We start from the raw sequence: 19,408 nt of genomic DNA on the forward strand, positions 1-19,408 counted from the left end.
AATGCTTAATTAATAAATAAAATAACTAGTGCTCAATGCAGAGCAATTCCAGTCATTTCTGTATGCTTGAAACCCCTGGTGATTATTTTGATGTGTAAGACTGGCTTAGATGATTGTGGTCCATTCCCTGTCCGTTACCTTGGTGAGGTGTATCCTGTGCCTGCAGTCTATAGTCATAGTCTGGTCCCCTCTGAAGACGGGTGAGGACACCTCGGACCTGGTCGACCCTGGTGGGTTGTCTCTGCGGTGCTGGCCCGGAGGGGAGAAGGTGTGGTAGAGGGCCAGGGATCCATGGGAGGGGGATGTGGGGATGGAGTGGGCCACCCCCTGGTGCTCAGAGATGTTCTCCATGGTCTTGGGGCTGGGCAGGGTCCCGTAGTGGCCTGGTGGTGGCGGGCCCTGCCTGGAGAAGGCCTGCCTCTGCTGCCACTCATACAGCTGCCACATGGTGTCGTCCCTCATGGAGCGCCTCTTGTCTGCATTTACAGTTTTACATTTCAGTCATTTTGCAGAGGCTCTTATCCACACAGACTTTAACTAGGTTAAAACACACAATATGTCACAGTCGTTACAAGGAAAACCGCACAACCTCAAGATAGTGGCTATCTGCAAAATCAGTGCCACAAAGAAAAGAAGTGTGAGTGCAAGAAAGACAAGTATAACAGCAAAGTCTTCAACTGCGTCCCAAACGGCTCCTTATCCCCTAAAGTCCCTGGTCAAAGTAGTGCACTACATAGAGAATGGGGCACAGCCAAGTACAACAGTAACGTTTAAGACCCATCACCTGAGTTGGATGTGGGAGCCAGGGCGCGGTCGTAGACGGAGCCGGCCACGCTGCAGATGCTTTCAGGTCGGGACAGCATGTTCCTGGGGAGGGTACGGTAACCCTCGGGGTAGCAGGGAACGATCTGGGCACGGTGGCTGGGCATGTTGCGGGGCAAGGTCTGGTAGGAGGTGATGCTGGAGGACAAGGAGGGGGAAATCAGTCAATGAGTCAGCTAATAAAACATGATTTTCAATAGCATCATTTACAAATACTTTGATCAATCAATCCACTCATATAGCATTTTATAAACTGGGTGGTTCGAGCCCTGAATGCTGATTCGCTGACAGCCGTAGTATATCAGACCGTATCCCACGGGTATGACGCGATGTGTCGTGCCTATGAACAGCCCTTAGCCATGGTATATTGGCCATATACCACACCACCTCATGCCTTATTGCTTAAATATAGGTCCAGAGAAGAACCTGGGCCTAACCCCTAAAGAGAAATAATAGGTACTTTAGTAGTGTAAGTACATCATCGCTTACTGCCTCTCTCTGTTAGTCTTACAGCATCGCTTACTGCCTCTCTTTGTTAGTCTTACAGCATCGCTTACTGCCTCTCTTTGTTAGTCTTACAGCATCGCTTACTGCCTCTCTCTGTTAGTCTTAACAGTACTGTACAGCATCGCTTACTGTCTCTCTCTGTTAGTCTTAACAGTACTGTACAGCATCGCTTACTGTCTCTCTCTGTTAGTCTTAACAGTACTGTACAGCATCGCTTACTGTCTCTCTCTGTTAGTCTTAACAGTACTGTACAGCATCGCTTACTGCCTCTCTCTGTTAGTCTTAACAGTACTGTACAGCATCGCTTACTGTCTCTCTCTGTTAGTCTTAACAGTACTGTACAGCATCGCTTACTGTCTCTCTCTGTTAGTCTTAACAGTACTGTACAGCATTGCTTACTGTCTCTCTCTGTTAGTCTTAACAGTACTGTACAGCATCGCTTACTGTCTCTCTCTGTTAGTCTTAACAGTACTGTACAGCATCGCTTACTGTCTCTCTCTGTTAGTCTTAACAGTACTGTACAGCATCGCTTACTGCCTCTCTCTGTTAGTCTTACAGCATCGCTTACTGCCTCTCTTTGTTAGTCTTACAGCATCGCTTACTGCCTCTCTCTGTTAGTCTTAACAGTACTGTACAGCATCGCTTACTGTCTCTCTCTGTTAGTCTTAACAGTACTGTACAGCATCGCTTACTGCCTCTCTCTGTTAGTCTTAACAGTACTGTACAGCATCGCTTACTGTCTCTCTCTGTTAGTCTTAACAGTACTGTACAGCATCGCTTACTGTCTCTCTCTGTTAGTCTTAACAGTACTGTACAGCATCGCTTACTGCCTCTCTCTGTTAGTCTTAACAGTACTGTACAGCATCGCTTACTGTCTCTCTCTGTTAGTCTTAACAGTACTGTACAGCATTGCTTACTGTCTCTCTCTGTTAGTCTTAACAGTACTGTACAGTATCGCTTACTGCCTCTCTCTGTTAGTCTTAACAGTGCTGTACAGTACCTACTACTTCCTGAAAAGGCACTGTACACTACCTACTACCTCCTGTAAAAGGCACTGTACAGTACCTACTACCTCCTGTAAAAGGGTACTGTACAGTACCTACTACCTCCTGTAAAAGGCACCGTACAGTACCTACTACCTCCTGTAAAAGGCACCGTACAGTACCTACTACCTCCTGTAAAAGGCACCGTACAGTACCTACTACCTCCTGTAAAAGGCACCGTACAGTACTTATTACCTCCTGTAAAAAGGCACCGTACAGTACTTATTACCTCCTGTAAAAAGGCACCGTACAGTACATACTACCTCCTGTAAAAGGCACTGTACAGTACCTACTACCTCCTGTAAAAGGCACTGTACAGTACTTATTACCTCCTGTAAAAGGCACCGTACAGTACTTATTACCTCCTGTAAAAGGCACCGTACAGTACGGCACCGTACAGTACCTACTACCTCATGTAAAAGGCACTGTACAGTACCTACTACCTCCTGTAAAAGGCACTTGGCTCCAGCTCCCTCACAGGAAATGAGCTGGAGGTAATACAAATCAGTCCTATTTATATTTTCAAAGACCACAGAGAACTGTCCTCTTATCAGACCAGTTTTCAGCAGCTTGCCTAAACCAGCAATGCACCGACTATTGTAGGCCACAGAATAGGTCTCTTATGGCTGTCTACCCTCCATTATTATGGTGTCTCATTGGAGAGTACAGCCTTCTCCGTATAAGCCACAGAGAAGCATCATCCTTCAAGCTAGAGGTCAGGTCTTCCCCGGGAGTAGCCTTGCCTAAGACCTGAAGAATTTATGTTAGCTCCTTGAGGCTTGAGCTCTGTGGGCAAACACAAGTAATAGACCCGGGTTCATACCCAGTTGGTCACAGAAGCATCTCTCTAGTCACAAGTTAAGCCCTCCCCAGGTCTTCCTAGTGGTCGTCCAGGGTGAACGTTGCAGACAGACCAGGGGGCCCCGTTCTTTATCAAGGTGACTATGGACTCCATAGAGAGTAGGGGGCTACACACACATGACATTGTCACAGGGAAAGCCAGGGGGATAAGACTGGAAAGCTGTTCATGTCGGCACTGCCTATGTGGGTGAGTAGATTTACAGAGGGGAGGGCGCGGCAGACGAATCTCAGGACTTCTGCTGCGTTTTCCGCCACACAATTTACATCCGTCGTACTGTACATTCCTATAGAGTCGACCAGATACCTGTCAGTGAGTACAGTATGATATCGACCCAGAGTGGAAGTCTGTCGGGGAGCCCGATTTTTTTCATGAAGGTAACGCAAAGTAACATAAATAGTAATATCACGTGTTACTTAAATGTAATGATTAATATGTACTTTTTCAAGTAACAAATCCCAACGCTCTGGTGGTAACTAGTGGGAAATATATTACTTTTTCAAGTAACTAATCCCAACACTGGTGGTAACTAGCGGGCATAGCCACAGTCATAAAATCTGAGTTTAAACCTAACCTTAACCACACTGCTAACTTTATGCCCAACCTTAAACTAAAAGCTAATTTTGGTTTTCAAACATGTTTTACTATATAGCCTATTTTGACTTTGCGGCTGGCCCATTTAACGGAAACCGCTCAGCTGGGCCTCCAGGAGACGATTCATCCCTATAAACGTCAACCTGCATAAAGGCACGCTACAGGGCTCTGGAGAAGACTACAGTAGCAGATAATGATGACATATTTCAAGTGAAATCCCAAGGTCAAGAATATTAGGAAATGGCGGCACTCCAAAATGGTCAAGAAGACTTAGTGGTGGGAGGACACATTGCTCTGTCTCTTCCCTTTCCACATGTGGTGTGTGTTCGGGTATGTGCGTGTAGCATTATTGCTGTGATCTTCATTGCTAAGATAATTTCCAAGAACTTCCTCTATTTAAGCCTGATAAGCCATATTTATACCAAATAAATACAAAAAATATAAGTGTGTTCTGTATTGAAAATAAGTATCTGAACAACTCTCCTATACTAGTACAAAAAAAAATGCACTGTCATACATGATCTCAAAAGGTATTTTTATTTTATCTTTATTCAACTAGGCAAGTCAGTTAAGAACAAATTCTTATTTTCAATGACGGCCTAGGAACAGTGGGTTAACTGCCTTGCTCAGATTTGTACCTTGTCAGCTCGGGGATTCGAACTAAGGCTACCCTGCCGCCCCACAGGCAGGTAGCAGGGTAGCTATCTCAAAAGGTAGCCTAAACATGTGTGAAACATGGTGAAAAAACCTGGGTCATTAGAAATGTAAGAACTATTTTGGGGACATTGTGATATACAGCACCTAAAAATGCATCGATTTGGACACAAAATGACCATGAATTGTTTAAATTTGACATCTGCCCTTATTAACATAAACATGTCTACTGTATAAAAGCAATTCAAGCAGATCTAGATGAATGTATGTAATGTGCTTGTGATGAGTAAAAATGCTATGCAAATTACTATTCTAATATGACATTGCTAGTATGACCCTCTTGAGATGTCAACCGCCTGGTAGAGCTCTGTAATTTCCCAAATGAACATCTAGTTGTAAAACAAAAATCTGCTAGATGTTATTATTTGAGTCGTTCGTACTTGGAATTTAAGGTGACATATTTTTTTAAACATGTTTTTCAAGAAGAGACGGTTAAAGGGTTTTAACTCCTTCTGCTTATGCTAAGGCAGGGGAATTGTTTTTTGAAGGCCCAACGCAGTCAAAAGAGAGTTTTTCCTGTGTTTTATATACATTTACAGACAATGAGGTTGGAATAATACTGCGAATTTGTGAAAGTGATGATAATGCCCTTTAAGTGTAAGAGCTGTTTGAAAAGATCGCCTGAAATTTCAGCCTGTTTTGGTGGGATGGAATTTTGCATGCCTGGTGACATCACCAATTCTTGCTTGAGAAATTGCTATTTGCTAAAACACAATTTTTGTTTCTTTTTGACCATTTTAATTGAAAACAATCACGGCAAGGTACTTAAATGTTAACAATAAACAATAATCAAAAATCAAATAATACAATAAAACTAGGTTCCCTCCAACTCGCAGAAATAACAATTGTCCAGAAAGGGAGACACCTCCGCACACCCACGAGTTAAGAATTGTTAAATGACATATGTAGCAGACCATATACAGGTAAAACATTTGTTAAACAACTAGCAACTAAATGTATGTACAAACTTCTGATCTATGTTGAAATGAAAATAAATGGTTCCTGGTCATTCATGCATTGTCATTCAAAGCAGCATACAGCAGATGGTCGGTCACATTGGTTTTACCCTGATATACAACAAAAATAGTATAAAACCTTTTTCAGGTCCTCTAAGCAACAAAGACACAAACAAACATATGTGTTAGTGATAAGGTGTTGAATTTGTAGAAAAAAAATGAACAGGCTTATTTAATTTAAGGAATCAGAATTGTCTAAACAAACCTCAAATACCGGTAGACGTTTTGTACCGAGGATTATTACATTTTATTTTATTTTTGAATTCTCCCCAATTGGTAGCTACAGTCTTGTCCCAATGCTGCAACTCCCCTACGGACTCGGGAGAGGCGAAGGTCGAGAGCCATGCTCCGAAACACGACCCTGCCAAGCCGCACTGCTTTTTGACGCGGAGGAAGGAAACACCGTCTAGCTGGCGACCGAGCTTGCAGGTGCCTGACCACCACAAGGAGTCGCTAGAGCGCGATGGGACAAGTAAATCCCGGCCAGGCAAACCCTCCCCTAACTTGGACAACGCTGGGCCAATTGTGTGCCGCCTCATGGGTCTCCCGGTCACGGCCGGCTGTGCCACAGCCTGGGATCGAACCCGGGTCTGTAGTGACGCCTCAAGTACTGCGATGCAGCGCCTTAGATTGCTGCGCCACTCGGGAGGCTCTTGGTACCGAGGACTTCTAACTGCAAATGCAATACCTCAACAAATCTGCTAACATTATTTGTCTCAGCATTAACACAAGGTCCTACATAACCCTCTGATCTCAGGCTTCAGTTGGAGGTTTCAGTTTAGCCCACAGTCTGTCCCAGAATGCCTGGTGCTGATGGGGGTCCTGGGGCCAGTCCAGATAGGTCCTAGTCTTGACAAGGCGAGCCAGCCTGTGGTGGGGAGATAGCCGGCACGGTGGGATCTTCTCCAGGAAGACCAGGAGGAGGATGTCCCTTTGCTCCACCTGCAGCCTGGAGGTGGCCAGCTTCATCTCCAGGGAGCACCAGTTACTGCGCAGGTAGTGGCGGCTGACCAGGCAGAGGGTGTGTCGGCTCCGGTAAAGGCTGTCTGTGATGTTCTCCACAATGTCCTTCCCCAGCTGGAAGTCCCTGCTGTGCAGACAGAGGCGCAGGAAAGGAGGACCTCTCTTCTCCAGGTTGGGTAGTAGCTCCTCCACCACCCAGCGCTCGTCCTTCCCGCTGTAGGAGACAAACGCATCGTAGTGGTAGCGCCCCCTGGTGTTTGATCGCATGGCCTCCGACAGCCAGCCAAGGGTGATGTAGTAGAGGGGGAGGAGGTAAGGACCGGCCAGATTATGGACCAGCACCACCAGCATGAAGAACAGGACTCCCAGGCCAGTCGCAGCAAAGAGCACAAAGCCCACCTCTGTTGTGCAGTTGGCTTCTGTATACTTGACAAAGTTAGGTGTGTCTAGTCCATTGTCTGACAAGCATATCAAGTCTTCTAATTTATACATAACTTCATGATTAAGCATGATCACTTCAACCGGCCTGTACGGCTTTGCCCATGCAATGAGCCAAGCATTGTCACAACTGCAAAAAATCTGTAATGTATCAAGTATCAAATACTTTAGGCTAGAGAGAGGTTCAGTAAAGCTGTAGATTACATTATAAATGTTCTCGATACGCAAATATAATGTTTTCAAGGATTTAAAGTCTTTAGTTAAACCCCCCTCCAAAGAGTCAATCCTGCAGTTTGAAAGTTTCAGAACCTCCAGTTTGGTCAGGTTGTGAAAAATGATGTCGGCAGAACGCTGTATTAAAAGATCCACCTGTATTAGAGTCAGTTTCCTCAGGTGAATCAGCTGATTCATTGATGTTAAATCCACACTTTTAGCTGAAAGCTTTGATCTGTAGACAAATGTCTCCACAGACGTGAAGAACTTTCCCATGAATTCAGCTCCACAAAGGAATTCTTCAGCATCAGCATGAAGATGGGTTACAGACTGAAAGAAGGGTCTGTCACAGTCTTCAAATGACACTGTCTGGCCTTTGAGTTGGAGACTCAGGTTCTGTTTAGATGTGACGTTACTGCCAATAATCAACTGCATTGGCCTCATACCTGCACTAATGTACAGATGAGTCAGGTGACTCAGAACGTCACCGAATACACGTGTCAGATTCAGCTTTATCACGGTGGATAGTTCTCTTGGTGGATAGTTCAAGTACCCCAGAAACACTTGTCTTAGACACGTAAGTTGTGCGAAAGACATTGCTTCAATATTGTAGATCCGTGGATTTCCCCTGAGGTCTAACAATGTCAAACTATGTAAACCAATAAACGTGTTTGCATATAACTGGGTTATATTATTTTGTGTCATGTCTAAGGACTCCAGATTTGCCAATCCGAAGAAAGCAAAGTCTTCAATGTTTGAAATGAAACAACATGACAAATCTAGAGTCCGCAGGTTCTCAAGACAACTGAACTGTTTTGCAAAAAGCGTTTGTACATTTCTCGACATGAAAGTGAGTCGTGTTAACCATGTGATTGGTTGTTTTCGGAAGGAGCAGAGGTCAAGACTGTTTGCTGTCTGGTCACATACATATAATATTTTAAGGCTTTTGAGACTGGAAATAAAATTCAATTTCAAATGGGGAGAAGAATGGATGGCTTCAAGTCCATGAAAACCCATATATTCCAGCCCAATGCACAATTCCACACTGGACATGGAGAGGCTCCTTGTATTGACATTGGCTAAATGTATTTCCTTGATTGAAAGCAAAAACACTACATTACAGATACTTTCAAAATCAATGTCAGTGATACCAGAGAAATACAAGAACTGGATTTGCTTAATGCCAGACAGGGGAAGGCGCAGTAGGACATCCTGGTTTAGGACCCCAGAAAAACGTGTCAGGTTCTGGAGACAAGCCAGTGCACCTTCCTCTATATGGTTTATTTGACCGAAACCTAAACTAGCGCTCGTTAGATTGCTTTCGGTGGCGTTTAAGATGGAGCAGTTTAATTGGTTTAATGATTGTATATTTGGTGCCTGTACATTTAACTCTGTAAGTGACATTATATTAATTATTCTGCATAGTATTTCTGACAAATCCTCTCCACAGGGTTCATGAATAAAGACACTTTGTAATTGAGGTATGCCATGGAAAACATCTGGTGCCATTGCTGATAGCCTATAACCAGTTATGGTCAACTTACTTAGCTTGACTAGATCTCTGAATGTGTTAGGCCCAATATGACAATCACAGCACCCAGTGACCAATCCATTAATGTACATATGTTGCAGATTTTGAAGGCCCTGACTATTCCCAGCTGGAAGGATTTGAGGAAAACAGCCTCCAATGAACAGGCACTTCAAATACTGAAAACGAGCAAAAGAGCCCAGAGACATGGAACTATTTTCACCATGTTTCATAGATATGCAGAGGGTATTGATATTAGAGGGAAGTCCAAGCAGATCCTCCTCGATGGCTGTGACATCTCGACAGGCAGCAGTGTACTGTTCTGCCAAAGGACAGTAGTTCCAGGTGGGAAAGTGTTCGCCACTGTTATAAACGTGGCATTTAGGATGCATCCATCCACTAACACTCTGAATCCACAGGAACAGGGGAAACATAGCTCTCATCTCTCCCAACAACAGTCAAATCTACTGAGATGATTGTCAGAAAAGTTTGGATCCGGTTGAAATCTGTAGAATGTCGGTTGGATGCAGTAACACCCTTCGGAGTGCTGCAAAACAGTATGGAGTCTTTCTTCTTCTTTATTATTTCAGATGCCTTTCTCCTTGGTAACTAACAGCTCACAGCTTTTTGTTGTTCCAATCCTCTGCCCTTTCACCCTCCAGTTGAATGGTACTTAAGGTTACAAAGTTATTCTCTAATGGTTAGTTTGGTTCCAAAAGTAAATAAAGTATAAATGTCCCACAGTCAATGAAGAAATGATTGGAGGGCTGCAAAGTGTTCTCTGACTGTCACAGTTATCGTCTGTATACATCTGAGGAGCAGCAGAACTTTATTCGTACAGTACAGTCATAGTGTCTGTTAACTAGCTTGTGAAAGTCTCTATTTACAGCTCTCTTTCAGTTCCTCAAAAAAAGACAGACATTCTTTCTTTCAGAAAAGACAATTTACATGAAGGATGTGTTTGAACATGATAGATTTCAGAAGATCACTAAGATACCCGTAAGAGTTACAGAGGGTCAAAGATCATACTCCCAAGAGGTTAGAGCCACTTCTCTATCGCCTGCTCCATGTGCTCTGGCTCTTCCCGCGGCTCAGCCGGCCACCCCTTGAGCCCCCCCCAAAAACAATCTTGGGGTTGTCCTTGGGCTTTGTTACGTTCCCCAGTTTCTGTGTTCTGTTTTGTATTTGAGTGTGTGTTTCAGGAGATGGCTTCCTGAAGTACTCCCCAACCAGCTGATTGGTCAACCCCAGGCTAATTGGTGATTGGAGCTGACCCCGCCCCCTCGTCAAGAAGCAGCTGACTCTAATCACCATTGCCACCTGAAGATAAAAGCCAGTGTTCTGCCCAGGAGAGAGGAGAGAGAGGAGATAAGGAGTAGAGATTTGGAGATTGAGAGAGAGAAAAATTAGATTGTGATATAGTGTTGGTTGTGTATCAGAAAGTGCGGTATGTACTGTTGTTGTGAGTGTTTGTGAAATCATTAATAATTACTCTGTTTCATTTGTTCCCAGGGGGGAAGGAGAAGGCACTTTGGGAGTGCTTAGGCAAGAGGCCCGAGGGCATACATATACCCGTAGTATATTTACTGTCTAGGCACACTAGGTAAGACCTGGGTGGACCACCCCCTGTATTTTGGTTAGGGCACCAGACAGTGTTAAGTTAGGTAAGTTAAGTGGGTAGGCAGGTTAGATAGGAGAGGGGGAACTTTGATATTTACCTTCTTTGCTTTGGTTCCGTCCAGCCCCTTTTCCCCATATTACCGTGTAAGAAAATAAATCCAAGTAAACGGTAAAATCTGCTTTTGTGTCATCCTTGCTCGCACCTACAGTCCATACCTCTTGCACTTCAGAGAGTTGAGTTATAGCAGGGAGTTGCATTCCCTCTTCTCAGAGGCGTGCGTAACATAATGGGGGCTCATCCGGGATTCCATTAAACCCACCGGACCCTGCTGCACTGAGCTCTCTGTGGTTAGTGATTGAGGTGTGATGGTAGGTTGTGAGTTTGGATGACTTGTTTAGTTTGTGTGTTCAGTAAATTGCTGTGTACAAGATGGCTGCCTCAGCCATCTCCAAGTTCATTGAAGCGCCCTCTATTGATTGTTTGGTGAGGTTTCGAAAAGTAGACCTTATAGCTATAGCTGACCATTATGGATTTGTTATCCCTGAGAAAGCCCTAAAGGCTGAGCTTTTGGTGCTAGTCAGGGAGGGTTTAGTGAGAGAAAGAATTCTCTCATTGCAAGGAGAGGAGACGGGTAGACCTTCTGATGCCAAGTCGGAGGACAGGGCGGAGGAAGGGGTTGCTCGTACCCCCTTTACATTGCCTCGATTCGATCCTTTATCTTCTGCTTCAGGTCGTTCAGACGGGACCGCTAGGCTAAAGGTGAGGCTGGCCCGGTTAGAAATGGAGCAAAAAGATAAAGAGAGACAAATGCATTTTGATCTTGAAATTAGGAAAATAGAAGCCGACAAGGAGGTGAGGATCCGACAACTGGAGATAGAAGCTGGCTCCAGTACGACTCCAAAAGCTGCTCATCATCAAGCCCACTTTGATGTAAGTAAAAATATAGCTTTAGTCCCACCATTCCGAGAGTCGGAAGTTGATTCCTATTTCTCTGCATTTGAGCGTGTGGCCGCTGCGCTACATTGGCCACTCGAGGTTTGGCCTCTCCTGTTGCAATGTAAATTGTCTGGGAAAGCCCAGGAAGTAGTAGCTGCTCTCTCCCTGGAAGACAGTTTACACTATGATACAGTTAAAACTACCGTGTTGCGGGCTTATGAGTTGGTGCCTGAAGCTTATAGACAGCGCTTCAGGAACCACAAGAAACCCTCTCACCGTACTTTTGTTGAGTTTGCTAGGGACAAAGAGTCTCTGTTTAATCGATGGTGTTCAGCCAGCAAAGCTAACACCTTTGCTGATATTCGGGAGTTGATGCTGTTGGAGGATTTTAAAAGCAACCTCCCTGATAGAATTGTAGTTCATTTAAATGAACAGAAAGTGGTGACATTGCCAACACTGCTGCCTGGGCCAGATGAGTACGCTTTGACACACAAGACTGTCTTTGGTGCACCTCGTTTTGAAGGTAGACTGATTACGTCATCAATGCCTCATTCAGGTCGCTTTTCCTCTGACAAGCCTTTTCATGAGATCCGTGAATGTTTTTACTGTCACCAAAAGGGTCACGTGATTGCGGACTGCCCAGTTTTGAAAAATAAACCGAAACAGACCCAGTCACCGTCCCCAAAAAGGAAAAGTTTGGGTTTAGTCAAGTCTTTGGCTCGTCCGTTGGTCCGAGGTATTGATTCAGCATTTGAGAAACCGGATCCTGTTTATGCTCCGTTTATCTCTACCGGTTGTGTTTCCTTAACTGGAGAACAAGCTGATCAAAAGCCAATTAAAATCTTACGAGACACCGGTGCGGCGCAGTTAGTAATTATTACTGATGCTTTACCCTGGTCTCCTGAAACGTATTGTGGCTCACATGTTATATTACAGGGGATAGAGACAAAAACAGTACCTGTACCATTACACTGGGTCCACTTAGTGTCAGACTTGGTGTCAGGACGTTTCCGTGTTGGTGTAGTGTCTACACTGCCAGTAAAAGGAGTCACATTGCTATTAGGGAATGATATTGCTGGTGGTAACGTTACTCCTGTGTTAGAGGTAGTAGACAACCCAGAAATCAAAATTGCAGATGAGAAATTGGTTCAAGCATTTCCACATGTTTTTCCTGCTTGTGTGTTAACGAGGGCACAATCTCGCAAGCTTGGAGATGTGGTGGATTTGGCTAGTTCCATTTTTGAGAATATTGAAGTAGAAGACATTGCACCGAGTATTCCTTCTGCAAGTCCGACAGTTTTTACTCCTGTAAAAACTAAGGAAGGGGACTGCGAAATCGCACCCCAATTACATGACATTCTTTTGTCTGTCACCCCTGAGAAGGTGATTGAATGTCAAAAAGGAGACACCAGTCTTCGCAAGTGTTTTGCTTCGGTAATTTCCATTGAGGAAGCTAAAACTAAGGAGACTGCCTACTTTATGGAAGCAGGAGTTTTGATGCGTAAATGGGCAGCTCATGACACCGTTAATGACTGGAGTGAAGTGTGTCAAGTGGTTGTTCCTACACCGTTCCGACAGCAGGTGCTGTCACTCGCCCATGACCAGGCGTGGTCTGGACATTTGGGGATCACAGAGACTTATAACCGGGTCCTTCGTCATTTTTTTTGGCCAGGTTTGAAGTCTGACGTGGTCCAATTTTGTAAAACATGTCACGTATGTCAACTCACTGGGAAAGCGAATCAAACAGTTCCTAGAGCACCGCTCTACCCGATTCCTGTGGTGGGGGAACCATTTGAAAGAGTGATAGTTGATTGCAAAATTTGCAAAATTTCCTTCTCAGAGGCGTGCGTAACAGGCTTTCTGTGGCCTGGAACTCTGGCGTCGTTGCTGTCCTCCATTATTACCTTCCGTCTGCCGCCAAGGAAGGGTCTCGCATCCACCCATCACTTCTTCCCATGTCCAAAACTCCTTTACCTCGTCGATACGCTGCTTGGTCCTCTTTTGGTGGGGTATTCTGTCACGGTTGTCGTAAGAACGGGACCAGGGCGCAGCGGATGTTGAGTTCCACATATTTAATTCAAAGAGAAACTTAAACAAAACAAAATTGAACAATAAACGAACAACTAAACGTGACTATGTGGTGCACATGCACAAACACAAAACAATATCCCACAAACACAGGTGGGATAAATAGTTACTTAAATATGATCCCCAATTAGAGACAACGATTTCCAGCTGCCTCTAATTGGGAATCATACAAAACACCAACATAGAAAATAATAAACTAGAATACCCCCTAGTCACGCCCTGACCTACTACACCGTAGAGAAAGAAGGGTTCTCTATGGTCAGGGCATGACACATAAATTGGTGTTGAACCACATTTCATGACTCATGGGGTAAATTAATCAATATTCAGACATAAGGTTGCCTATAAAATAATCTATATAATAGTATTTGAAAACTGCACTTAATTTTCTCAAAATGTAGTCTGAATATGTGGAAAACATGGTGGAAGAACCTGGATCATTTGAAATTTAAGAACCATTTTGAGGGACATTGCACACTATAAACCACCTGAAAACGCATTCATTTCAATGTAATTGAATTTTCATGTTTGGACTGACGAAATTACCATAACATCAGTCCTCATTTAACAATGCTTAACCTACATATAAAAGCCATCGAAGCAAACCTAAATTAATATTTGAAATATTGTTTAGATTATAAAAAATACTATGCAAATTACCATTCTAATATGGCATTGCTAGTAATAACCCTCTTTTGACTTCTCAACTGTCTGGTAGAGCTCTGTAATTTCCAGAATAAACAGCAAGTTGTAAATAAATAACGGTTCGGAACCTCCAGCGACAGCCAACGGTCCGGAACCTCCAGCGGTCCGGAACCTCCAGCGACGGCCAACGGTCCGGAACTTCCAGCGGTCCGGAACCTCCAGCGACGGCCAACGGTCCGGAACCTCCAGCGGTCCGGAACCTCCAGCGACGGCCAACGGTCCGGAACCTCCAGCGAGGGTCAACGGTCCGGAGCTTTCAGGAAAGGCGTCCAGTCCAGCTCCAGGACAGGAGCATTCCTCTGCGCCGGTGGCCAGTCCGGGTACGGTGTCCAGTCCAGCTCCATGGCCGGCACCTTCCTCAGCACCGGTATCCAGTCCAGGCACGGCGGCCAGCTCATCTCCATGGCCGGAGCTTTCTTCTGCGCCGATGCCCAGTCCAGGCACGGCGGCCAGCCCAGCTCCATGGCCGGAACCTTCCTCAGCGCCGGTGCCCAGTCCAGGCACGGCGACCAGTCCATCTCCATGGCCAGAGCCAGAAGAAGGCTGTGCTGGTGTAGTAGGTCAGGGCGTGACTCGGGGGTATTCTAGTATATTATTTTGTATGCTGGTGTTTTGTATGATTCCCAATTAGATTGCCAATTAAATTGACAACAATTTAATCGTATTTTTCACCAAGTATTTTGAATTTAAAAAAATATGAATCCACCATACATTTTACTGACATATCAACTGCTTGGTTGAGCACATTTAAGAATTCTTGCTTCATAGCCTTTTACATTTGAATTATTTATTTTCATATTCCTACTCTTCAATGTCTAACAGGAATGGTGCAACTGAATTCCTGCCTTTTATCCCATATCTTTGGTGACTGATTTTGAGTTCTCTTACAGCCCTCTCAGTGGGCAAAGTGCCAAAACACTAAACTGCAGCAGCCCAAAAGGATACAAATGATGTCCATTTTTGCAAGGGGGAGTTGACCATCCAATAGGTATGTGCAGCTTTCCAGAAGGACAACCATCTCTGCAGCACTCCACCAAAATCAGACCTTTATGGTAGAGTGGCTAGATGGAAGCCCCTCAGTAAATGCATGACTGCCCGCTTGGAGTTTGCCAAAAGGCACCTAAAGGACTCTCGGACCATGAGAAACAAGATTCTCTGGTCTGATGAAACCAAGATTGAATACTTTGTCCTGAATGCCAAGCGTCATGTCTGTAGGAAACGACGGTGAAGCATGGTGTTGACATCATCATGCTTTGGGGATGTTTTTCAGCAACAACGACTGGGAGACTAGTCTGGATCGAGGCAAAGATGAACAGAGCAAAGTACACAGATATCCCTTGATGAAAACCTGCTCCAGAGCCCTCAGGACCTCAGACTGGGGCGAAGGTTCACCTTCCAACAGGACAACGACCCTACGCACATGGCCAAGACCACACAGGAGGGGCTTTGTGACAAGTCTCTGAATGTCCTTGAGTGGCCCAGCCAGAGCCTGGACTTGAACCCGATCTAACATCTCCGGAGAGACCTGAAAATAGCTGTGCAGTGACGCTCCGCATCCATCTTGACAGAGCTTGAGAGGATCTGCAGAGAAGAATGAGAGAAACTACCCAAATACAGGTGTGCCAAGCTTGTAGCATCAAACCCAAGAAGACACAAGGCTGTAATCGCTGCCAAAGGTTCTTCAACAAAGTGCTGAGTAAATGGTCTGAATACTTACGTAAATGTGATATTTCAGTTTCTTATTTTTAACACATTTGCAAAAAAAACATGGGGTATTGTGTGTAGATTGATGAGGGAAACAAAACAATTTTGTCAATTTTAGAATAAGGCTGTAACATAACAAAATGTGGAGTAGGTCAAAGGGTCTGAATACTTTCCGAATGCACTTGTAGATACATGGACTGACACGATACAGAAATGATGCGTTTAGTTTGAACCTTTCATTTTTGATTAGAGAACGAATCGATGTGATTCAATATGGTTTGCTGCACTAACATTTGTTGCATAAATACATTTATTTTCCATTCTAAATTAAAAGCTGCTGTTGATGGAGCTCATGAGCTGGGCCTCTCTGAGCTGGATCTGTATGAGCTGACGTGTGTGTGTGTGTGTGTGCGTGTGTACGTGTTTAACGTCCACACACTAACTTGAAGTCCCCACAAGAAGAGTAAACAAATGAAAATTTGACCAACTGGGGACATTTTTTGGGGGGGGTTTTAGGGTTAAGGTTATGGTTAGAATTAGGGTTTAAGATTTGGGTTAGGAGCTATGGTTAGGGTTAGTGGAATGGGACTGAATCCCCACAATATTAATTATATAAGACTGTGTGTGTGTGTACACAATGTAGGCACCTGAGCTAAACCATAATGGAGACTAGGCATCTACCATTCCACTACCACTATCAGATTAGGGGCCGATGTTTTTTGTCACCCAAATAGGGGTTCTGAAATCACCATCACCCTCTAATTAACCTGTCATTTTAGCAGATTTAGTGTTTGAGCTAGTAACGCAACAATATTTATCGCTTACAAATTAGCTATGACATAGCCAGTGAATATATAGCACAATTTGGGATTTCAGAAGAGTGATTTTCTCTTCTCCTTTCTTTACGGACATGAAGTGCGCCTCGCAAAAGTGATTGCTGTCCTCGTTATGAAATGATCAACTTTACCCTGTATATCTAAAAATGACCATATACACTGATTGTTTAAAAAAAACTATTGCCGATAGAGAACCTGAACAATCAAAATGAAATCTGTTGTCAGCCCCATTCAGCAGGTATAGCCAGATGAGAGTTGTGTTTCCGGTTTACTTTCACACAATTTTCAACAGTGAATATATAACAATAAACTAGCAAATCACATAGGCTTTATTAGTTGCGTGACAACCTAAGATCACACAAGCTATTTTAGCATTTGCAAGCTGAAGGTGGCGCACAGATGGGCAAGATCAGGAACAGGCTGCCTACCTCGAGTTGGTCAGCGCACAAAGCTGGGCACAGTGCGCAAAGCTGGGCACAGTGCGCAAAGCTGGGCACAGTGCGCAGTTTGACTAGGCTACTAATTTTCCCTGGGGGTTGTTCGGCTTGCAAATGACTTGTAGATCAATGACCGTCAACACAGTTACATGTGGTTCAACACTTGTCACCAAATATTAGGTCTTTTCGGAAGGCAGAAATAATGTAATATGAGCATGAAAAAATTGTGAACCGGCGATTCCTAACATTTTAGTCGATTTTTGGAACGCATGCAAAACATGCTCTACCTGCCGGATGAGAATATTAATTACCTGTATTTACATTTCAGTCATTTAGCAGACACTCTTATCCAAAGTGACGTACAGGACCAATTAGGGTTAAGTGCTCTGCTCAAGGGCACATCGACTGATTATTCAAGTAGTCGGCTCAGGGAATCGAACCAGTGACCATTCGGTTACTGGCCCAATGCTCTTAACCGCTAGGCTACCTGCCGCTGCTAATTACCTTTGTGTTTATCTAATTAAAGCATTATGCTAATAAGTCCCCGCGTTTGCTTTACCTTTCCTTTATATACCTGGGAGACACAATTAATGGCTGGGTCATTACCATATCACAGACACACTCAGGTCTTTATCAGGAGAGGAGAGCCATGGATAGGTCATGACCCCATTACAGTAAGAGGTGATTGGCTACTAGTGTTAATATGAGTCAGCGATTTGTCAAAGGTACAGTACTTTCTAGCTAATGAGTCACTACATGCCAGTGGAGTGACTCTGTGCTTATTAACAAGGCTAAGTATCAGACACAAAGACACCAACGGCCTTAATGAAGTCTCAAAATCGTGTCCAGAAACTAGCCTGTATATGATAAATAAAAGCATATCCCCTTGAGGATGAGACAGAGCATCTGACAGTATTATAAGCCTACAACAACTGCATGGTAAGAGTCCACAACAGTAAGCGAAAAGGGACAGGGGACATTAAGAGAACAGGGGGCTCAATTGAACCTGTCCATTGTTTGTGCTGTTTAGCATCAGTTCCTCTGAGTCCTTCCTCTTCTCAGAGGCTTAATTGCCGTAAACAAATCTAGTTTAATGGATGGTAGAGAGGGAAAAGGGAAAGTAGGGCGCTGGCTCTAATCTGTATTCTCGCTGGCTCTGAGACTAGGCTATAGCAGAGGCTGCAGGCTGAATGTCTGGGCTCCTAATATGGGTTTAGTACAGTAAATTCACAGCCAGAGAGTAGGGACAGAGAGAGTTCAGTGGTAAAGAAGACATAACCTCAAACACAGCCAATAGCCAATGTCATACAAGCACAGGGGCATAAAGTATGCATCTATAACTTATGTTCTACAAACACAGGCACATACGGTCTTCTGTAGAGCCCAGTGAGCTATATCTATAGGGCTCCCGAGTGGCGCAGCGGTCTAAGGCACTGCATCTCAGTGCGAGAGGCGTCACTACAATCCCTGGTTCAAATCTAGGATTATCACATCTGGCCGTGATTGGGAGTCCTATAGGGTGGCGCACAATTGGCCCAGCGTCGTCTGGGTTTGGCATGGGGTAGGCCATCATTGTAAATAAGAATTTTTTCCTTATCCTGTTTGGGATAGGGAGCAGCATTATCACTTTTGCATGAAATGCGTGCCCAGAGTAAACGGCCTGCTACTCTGTCCCAGATGCTAATAAATGCATATTATTAGTAGTATTGGATGAAAAACACTCTGAAGTTTCTAAAACTGTTTGAATGATGTCTGTGAGTATAACAGAACTCATATGGCAGGCAAAACCCTGAGAAAAATCCAACCAGGAAGTGGGAAATCTGAGGTTTGTAGTTTTTCAAAGCTTGGCCTACCGAATACACAGTGTCTATGGGGTTAAGTTGCTCTTCCTAAGGCTTCCACTAGATGTCAAACGTCTTTAGAAAATTGTTTCAGGCTTCTGCTATAAAGGAGGGGCTCATGAGACCTGTTTGAGTCAGTGGTCTGGCAGAGTGTCTCATGCTCGTGACGCGCACTCCCAACAGAGTTACCTCTCGTTCCAGTGCTTTACTACAGACGATGGAATTCTCCGGTTGGAACATTATTGATGATTTATGTTAAAACTTCTTCAGGCTGCAGGGTGAATATTGAAAAAACTGGAAAATATGTGCACATTTTCAAACGGCCTCTTAAGAAATTTTTGATTTTACAATATGCATATATTTACTACTATTGGATAGATAACAGTCTATAGTTTCTAAACGTTTGAATTATTTCTCTAAGTGGAACAGAACTATTTTTACAGCCATTTTCCCAGCCGAATTGAGATTTCCAAAATGCGATGTGTCTCTTTAAGACCTTGTCTATACAAGGTCATGACACTTAGGACCGTAGAAACACGTCAT

The 19,408-nt window shown here is 44.1% G+C and overlaps 2 protein-coding genes across 7 annotated transcripts in view; both read right to left on the bottom strand.

Annotated features, from left to right (window-relative positions):
* LOC129838776 (pleckstrin homology domain-containing family A member 5-like) overlaps window positions 1-19,408 on the bottom strand; it is a 177,615-nt gene that overhangs the window by 18,136 nt on the left and 140,071 nt on the right. For all 6 annotated transcript variants that reach the window (XM_055905947.1, XM_055905951.1, XM_055905950.1 and 3 more), the window contains 2 exons: window positions 785-960; window positions 139-476 (listed from right to left, as the gene is read on the bottom strand). In XM_055905947.1, coding sequence (XP_055761922.1) covers window positions 139-476; window positions 785-960 — 514 coding nt within the window. The remainder of the gene's footprint in view (window positions 1-138; window positions 477-784; window positions 961-19,408) is intronic.
* On the bottom strand, window positions 4,032-13,629 carry LOC129838777 (toll-like receptor 13). The gene has a single exon (XM_055905952.1). The coding sequence runs from the start codon at window positions 9,138-9,140 to the stop codon at window positions 6,309-6,311; it is 2,832 nt and encodes a 943-aa protein (XP_055761927.1). The 5' UTR covers window positions 9,141-13,629; the 3' UTR covers window positions 4,032-6,308.

Source organism: Salvelinus fontinalis, chromosome 39 (genome assembly GCF_029448725.1).
Source record: "Salvelinus fontinalis isolate EN_2023a chromosome 39, ASM2944872v1, whole genome shotgun sequence".
Classification (NCBI taxonomy): Eukaryota; Metazoa; Chordata; class Actinopteri; order Salmoniformes; family Salmonidae; genus Salvelinus; species Salvelinus fontinalis.

Bases quoted from the DNA above. Each gene is read 5' to 3' on its own strand.
- LOC129838777 (XM_055905952.1), bottom strand. From the start codon at position 9,140: ATGAGAGCTATGTTTCCCCTGTTCCTGTGGATTCAGAGTGTTAGTGGA.